This window comes from Elephas maximus, chromosome 14 (genome assembly GCF_024166365.1).
Source record: "Elephas maximus indicus isolate mEleMax1 chromosome 14, mEleMax1 primary haplotype, whole genome shotgun sequence".
NCBI classification, from domain to species: domain Eukaryota; kingdom Metazoa; phylum Chordata; class Mammalia; order Proboscidea; family Elephantidae; genus Elephas; species Elephas maximus.
Window position 1 is genome coordinate 95,331,216 of NC_064832.1, and position 7,540 is coordinate 95,338,755.

The window sequence follows — 7,540 nt, forward strand, 5'->3', positions numbered from 1 at the left end:
AGTCACTGGGTCAGTCCATCTCCTTGAGGGTCTTCCTCTACTTTACCAAGCATGATGTCCTTCTCCAGGGATCGGTCTCTCCTAGTAAAATATCCCAAGTACGTGAGATGAAGTCTCGCCATCCTTGCCTCTACGGAGTATTCTGGCTGTACTTCCTCCAAGACAGATTTGTTCATTCTTCTGGTAGTCCATAGTACATTCAGTATTCTTGGAAAAAAAGAAATAAATGTAGAATTAGTGTACTTACAGTCTAGTAACAGAATACTGTAAGGCTAAAGACATCAAGAATCGTACATAAAAGCTGTAATCTAGTTATTAGGTGTGTTTCTCCCAGGGCATATGGGTCAGCAATTGTGAAACTACCCACCCCCTTCAGTGTGGCTGAGGAGCCATGGTGGTGCAGTGGTTGAAGTACTTGGCTGCTAACCAAAAGGTCAGTGGTTTTAACCCCCCAGCTGCTCCACAGGAGAAAGGTAAGGCATTCTGTAAAGATTTACAGCCTTGGAAACCATATGGGGCAGTTCTGTGTCTTATAGGGTCACTCAATGGCAGTGTGTTTGGGTTTGGCTTTTAGCAGAGCAGGGTACTAGAGACAGATAGCTGGGCGGAAAGGTAACTGTTTACATAGCTCCGTTGGGTCTTACTAAATGTTTTTCCAGAAGGTTATATCCCACCAGCAGTGAGTGTGCCTACTTCCCCAACCCTCCGTAACAGCCTGTGTTGTCACATAAGCCTTGACGTTTTCACACCATGAGCAACAGGTCACTTTGGAAATCTTGAGATTTCTCTGAATTTGGTTATTTTTATTTATTTTTAACATTAACACATACCAACGTACATGAGCACATGAAGGATTCCTTGCGTTTCTAAGATGACCTGACACGGGTGTAACGAAGACATATTCTGTTTTTTTTTTTCTTTTTTCCGTTTAGGTTTTGCCCCTTTGGTCTATTTGTCAGATGAATGCCATAATTTGCTGGCAGTAAAGTTCTGGACAGATATTAATGAAGACATTGTTAAACCTCCTACACTAATTGCCGCAAGCAACCTCCAGTGGCGGCCAGAATCCGCATCAGGAATTCCGACTTTATTTGCTGGAGATGTTTCGACGTTTTCTGCCAGTCCGAAGGAGGGCCACTTCCAGGAGGCGTTCAGCAGGGTGAAGAATGCCATTGAGGTGAATTACTCTAAGCATCACCACACATTTTTGGTATTTCTTACTCTGACAGTCACATGTGAAGGGTGTGGCCTTCATGAAAGTGGGGAGTTGACGTACACATGAGGGGGGGGTTCATCATATGTTAATTGTCCGTGAAGCCGAGGCGACTGCGGGGGGATGGTGGGAAGGACAACTACTGGGAGGAAAGAACGATCCATCCGAAGGAAACTGACTGAGGAGAAACTTGAGAAGGTGTGAAGAGCTGCGAGCTGGGCAGGCCGGAAACTGATAGCAAGAACGCGCTGCAGCTGACGGTGTAATAGTTAAAGCCTTAGTATGTAAACTACAGGTTTCCGTTTAACTTCATACCCAGAATTTTATACAGTTTATTACTGGTCCTTGATTTGAAATAATCCCAAATAGGAGAACACGGCTGATTTCCCCCGGACCACGCAGGTATCTTCTGCTTTAGTCCCTGCATACCTCACACGTTAGTATTAGCTCTCATTTATTGGGGCTTACTGTGTGCCAGGCATTGTCTCATTTCATTCTGCCACAACCCCAAGAGGTTGGGAGCTGTTAGCCGTTTTATCAATGGGAAGCTGAGAAGCTGCCCCAGGCCACACAGCCAAGTTGGTGGAACCAGGATTCAAACTTAGGCCATCAGGATACAGAGCCCAGGCTCCTCACCCCTGTACACATCTGCCTCCCATTGAAATGATGGCTTTCATGAACTGACAATTAGTGAAGAATCCATACAAAATAAGCCTCTTAGTTCTGTAGTTTAATATTTGAAATGTGTGTTATTTAAAATTTATTTATGTAAAGTTGTATTTAAGAATACTAGGGCGGCCCCAGGACTATTAGCCCAGAACCGAAGCCATTCCCAAAACCAGCTCTTTAGGCAAAGATTAGACTGGACTATGGGACATAAAATGATATTCGTGAAGAGAGTGCTTCTTGGCTTAATTTAAGTAGACACATGAGACTAAATGGGCAGCTCCTGTCTGGAGGCAAGATGAGAAGGCAGAAAGGGAAAGGAGCTGGTTGAAATACAGGGTGGAGAGGAGCGTGCTGTCACATTGTAGCAAGAGCATCTAGGGTCACATAACAATGTGTGTATAAGTTTGTATGAGAAACTGACTTCAGCTGTAAACTTTCACTTAAAGCACAATAGATTTTAAAAAAGGAAAAAAAAAAAAAGTACCTGGGCAGTGGCTGTGTAAAGGAAGCTTGGTTAATATTTCACCCAGAGACGCAGTCACAGAGGGAAGAACAGCACCAGCTTGATGGAGTTTCGGGGTGGGGCTGCATTCATTATTTGGTTCACAGCCCAGGTCGCTACCGTCTAACTGTCTACACCCAAGTTTCTGCCAAGACACCATCAAAGGCAGTAATTTTAAATTTCCTCTTGGACTCTCATTAGTCTTGCTGAAGAGTCAGCTAGTAACTGCCATTTGCACAGCATTTTAAAGCCGGGAAAATCAGCCATGAATCAGGCTAACGCATATGAGCTTTCTGGTATTTGGCGTTGGCGAGTTCTGAAACAACAATTTCCTGTGTTTCACCTGTATGTTATTTCAGTTAGTCCTTGGAACATGTGAGGCAGTGAAGCAATGACCTCAGTTTACTACGTAACGAGGACTCTGGAGGGAGCGCTGGTGGCACAGCAGTTAAGTGCTCGACCGCTAGCTGAAAGGTGAAAGGTTCCAATGCACCCAGTGCTCCACAGGAGAAGAGACCTGGCAATCTGCTCCCGCGATGATCACAGCCTAGAAAACCCCACGGAGCAGGCCTACTCTGTCTTGGGAGATTGCCATGAGTTGAAAATTGACTAAATCGCACAGGAATACTCTACATGTGAGGTGATTTTCAGCTGCTGGGTAGTAGATAAAGCTGGAACTTGGGCCCCAGTCTTCCAGCTCCAAATCCAGCACCATGGTCCTTGCTGTTTAAACTAGATGGTGGGGAGGTCTCTTTACATCTCTTTCCTTCACACAGACACACACACACACATTCACACTCACACAGACACACACACACAAGCTCATTCTGTCTCTCACTCTCACTGTGTTCCCTGCCTTCAGTAACTTTAACCCAAACCCACTGCCCTTGAGTCATTTTTGACTCAGCGACCCTATAGAACAGGCCTGTAGGACAGGGTAGAGCCGCCCCATAGGGTTTCCAAGGCTGTAAATCTTTATAGGAAGCAGACTGCCACATCATTCTTCCTCAGAGCCACTGTGGGTTCAAACTGCGGACCTTTGGGTTAGCAGCAGAGCACTTTAATCACTGTGCCACCAGGGCTCCTTCAAGTAACTTTAATTTCCCCAAAATCACACCTGTGGGTTTTGCACTGGCATATTTGCATATTGTTTGACAGTTACTATCAAATTTTGGGTCTCTCTTGTCCTGGTCTAAATTTTTTATTGTTTAGTTTTCTTTTTATTTCTGGTTTTAACGTAAGCACTTTGTGAAAACATGAATGTGTGGATTTGCAGTTTAGACAACAGCTCATACAATTTATTTTCTTAGAACACTGATGTCTTTTGCAATGATGCAGAAGACAAGCTACTGCATATACTTACTGCCCACGACCCCAAGTGGTGCACCCCGAATAAAGACTGCACTTCAGAGCCGCACTCTGCTCCAGCAGGCCTTGGTGCAGACAGTAAGTTTCTGGTAAGTTAGTGTAAACCTAAGGAATGTTGTTATTATATATGAAGGCAACAGTGCCTTCTGACATACACCGAGTAAACATGGTAAAATGTAATTACATTTCCTTAGAACGTGTGGTTAATTGCTATCTGGCCCCCCTTGGAAATTGGATCTTGTTTACTGGAGCAAGAATGTAACACCCTTTGGGGTCAGATTTTCCAAGCAGGAGCTTTCTCCTTTAGCATTCTGAGCACCTGGGGTTGAAAGCCCTTTTTGTATGTTTCCTTTTGGCGGGAGGCCTATTGCATACGATTAGAGTGGTTTCTAAGCTTATTTTGGTTTAAATCCTCAAGCCACAATAAATGTGTCCACATATTAAAAATCAAGCTAGGTTCTGTCATATTGGCTAATAACTAATTCTTACATAGCTGACCAGTACAAAGTGTCCGTCATTCGGTCCTCACAGCCACCCGAGAGGCGAGGATTGTTAGTTTCCCCGTTTTACAGATGAGGAAACTGAGGCATAGGGAGGTCATGCCCTTTGCCTGATGTAACGGAGCTGGGAAGAGGAAGTGTTAGAACCCAGGCTGTATTCTTATAATGGTTTTTAAATGTCTGTCTTTGTTAAACCTGTTAATAATAAAAAAGCCAAGATGCCAGCATAAGTTTTGTCCTCAGCCTTCTTTTTTGTCTTTTACTTTGTCTTCATCTTCCTTTCTTTTCTCTGTCATTTTATGTCCTCTTGTGCAGAATCCTTTCCTTCTGGAAGAGGACTGTGAACGCTCCTTGAAATCTTCAGCTTCACTAGCCCCTGGGAAATGAGAATGTGTGTGGTGTTTGTGCGATTGAATATTTTGTAAAGAAAAGTTAATTTGATTTTTATATATTAGCACGTAATGATAATAGGCTACTTCTTAGTTTGTTTTTTATTAGCTGTCTTTTCCTAATCATGAGATTAATTACCAGAGTTCTTTGTCACTTCATAGCCAAAAGGGAAGTCTCTTTCCACACCTGTATCAGCCCAGAAGACTTCGAAATCTTGTTGTAAAGGGGAGAAAGACAGTGATGACCAAAAAACCGTCAGGAAGAGAAGAGCCTTGGATTTCTTGAGTAGGCTGCCCTTACCTCCACCTGTCAGTCCGATTTGTACATTTGTTTCTCCAGCCGCACAGAAAGCATTCCAACCGCCACGGAGCTGCGGCACCAAACACGAAACACCTATAAAGAAAGCAGGATGGACTTCTCCTCAGATGGCTCCACTTAGAAGGGCCAGTGAAACTTCTGTTTTGGAAAGTGATTCGATACCTGACGAAGAGCTGGCATTGATAAACACCCAGGCCCTTTTGTCTGGCTCAGCAGGAGAAAGTCCACTCATCTCTCAGTGATTCCACTGGGACCACACCTACTAGTTCAGAAGATCACCTGGAACTGCAGAGGCCTCACGCTACATCTGGGATCAAAGAACGAGCAAATCCCCGAGCCAGCACAGAAGATAAGATGAGCGTAACACAGAATACGACTAGGGGACTTCTCAGACGACAGACGCAAACATGACAGAAAATGATCCTTGACTCTTAACCTGCCCAGTTGGTAAGGCGGACAAAATTTCAGGCACAAACCTCAGTACTGCCGTGAGAAAACAGCGTTTCAAGCTGATGTAAGTGTGTTTGTGCCATAGAGGCGCTCTTTGTTTGCCTCTCCATCACAGACCTTAAAAAACCGACTTTGTAAATTTATTAACTGATGGAGAAAAAAATCTTTAAATCCATATGACTTCATTTAGTCACTACAAGTATTATTTTATAATGAGGTAAACATAAACCTTTTCGTTTGAGATTTTGTCATCAGTTTCAGGACATAGGTTTCTAAGTACAGTTATTTTACTCATGTAAGTCCTTTCCGTGTGAGTTCCTATCTCAGACTTTTTTTCGTGGTAGCTCACTGTGCAATACAGGTGTTGGTTCTGCTATAGTCCCCGCCGATTCAAGAGTCAGGTTGAACGAGACACCTCAGTTGTGTTCACTTCTGCCCAGTCCTTCATCCTTAAGTCAGCACACTTACCCAGAAAGTAGGACCCTTAGTGCAGTTCCTTTTTAAGATTTCCGTTTACTCTCTGAAAATAACAATTCCATTAAAAATGCAAATACTTTGTCAGGAGCAGGTTTCATAGTGTTAGTTTTTTTTTAACCTCAGAGTATCTAGCTTTTGCACTTGCATGGGTCTTAGCAGCTTCACCTGATTTCCTTGTCAGCATGCTCACCACACCCAGATAGCACTCCCTGTTCAACCTGGTTTTCACGAACCACCAAGGCAGAAAACAGCCATCAGTTTAAGGTGATTTTCCCGTGAGTTATGTTCTTTATGCTGAACAGAGAGAAAGCCACACGTCACTCTAACCAGAAGCTAAAAGCACGGAGGGGTGCTTACATCAGGTCTTTTTAATATGCCTTAAGTCTGTATGTAATATCATGTTTCCCTGTCTAATTATAAACACATTTCAAAGCCAAGAATAAATCCTTTTAAAAATCTGTTTCCTTTCATAAATGATTAACTGGGATCCACGGTTTTTCTCTTCTCTGAAAACTATTAGCATAACAGGTAGTCTATTTTGCTGGTCTTTTTAGCTCTTCTGCTAGTTCTGTTAATGTGCTTTAAGTTGTCTTCATAAATCGTTTGCATCCTAACATCGTACACGTTTTCCCAGTGATCCAGTCTAGAACAGGGAATAAAACATGAGTCTCAGGTGAACAGAAGGAAGTACATTTACAAGAATTTACCCTTTCCTTTGAATATTGGAAAAACTGCTATGACCTGCATTCTTCATTACCATTCAGACTACCTGTTAGAGACATACCTAACACACACTCGTTTTTCCATGAGTAACACACCAAGCCGCATGAGCGAAGCATGAAACATGACTATAGGTGGATATTGTCCCCAAAGTGATAAACCAGTCAACAATGTATACTGCACAATAAGGAATGGGGGTAAAAGCAATTTGTGTTACTTCCTCAACAAGCATTTAATGAGAGCCTGTTGTGTATATAAAGCATGACTGCAGCTCCATTAATGATGCCAGCGACACATGAAACAAAACAGCTCATTGCTGGATGTTCAAAAAACTGTCTAAATCAGGAGTAGGGGGTTAGGAGAAAAAAGAGGTCACTTCTAGTTGGCATAAATCAAGTTGGCAGCACTTCATCTACAGTTCTTTGTGCTTCCAGGCCAAGTATTTCAGGGCCATGGAGGAAAGGCAGAGGCAGACAGGACACCCCCATCAGAACTCTGTAGCCACTCTGGATCTCTAACCCCCGGCCACTTCTCTAGCAGTGGCCCCCGTGCAGCCCAAACCAAACCCATTGCCATCGAGTCACTTCTGACTCAGCGGCCCTATAGGACAGAGTAGAACTGCCCCATTGGGTTTCCAAGGAGCGGCTGGTGGATTCAAGCTGCCAACCTTGTAGCTCTTAACCACTGCGTCACCAGAGCTCCTAACCCAGCCCAGGGAACCAAGAACCCTAAGCGGAGCTAGACATCAATCAAGAAGATGGAATCTGACCCTCTGGGCTCCTCTGTGGTGTGGAGGGTAAAGCAGTTCCCAGCGTGGGCACTGACCCACCTCCCTTCTACGCACCTCGACCACTCAGGCCATCTGTGCTGAGCTGGTTCTATAGTAACAGACTAGGATGCCCAGGGTTACCTGGACCTCAGAAACAGGAGTAA

General features: G+C 43.9%; 1 protein-coding gene across 1 annotated transcript in view; it reads left to right on the forward strand.

Annotated features, from left to right (window-relative positions):
* Positions 1–6,345, forward strand: part of BRCA2 (BRCA2 DNA repair associated) — an 81,285-nt gene extending 74,940 nt beyond the window's left edge. The window contains 4 exon segments of the mRNA XM_049853220.1: positions 933–1,177; positions 3,695–3,841; positions 4,804–5,195; positions 5,197–6,345. Of these exon segments, the coding sequence (XP_049709177.1) occupies positions 933–1,177; positions 3,695–3,841; positions 4,804–5,195; positions 5,197–5,371 (959 nt within the window). The 3' untranslated portion in view covers positions 5,372–6,345.
* Positions 6,346–7,540: the final 1,195 nt, after the last annotated feature.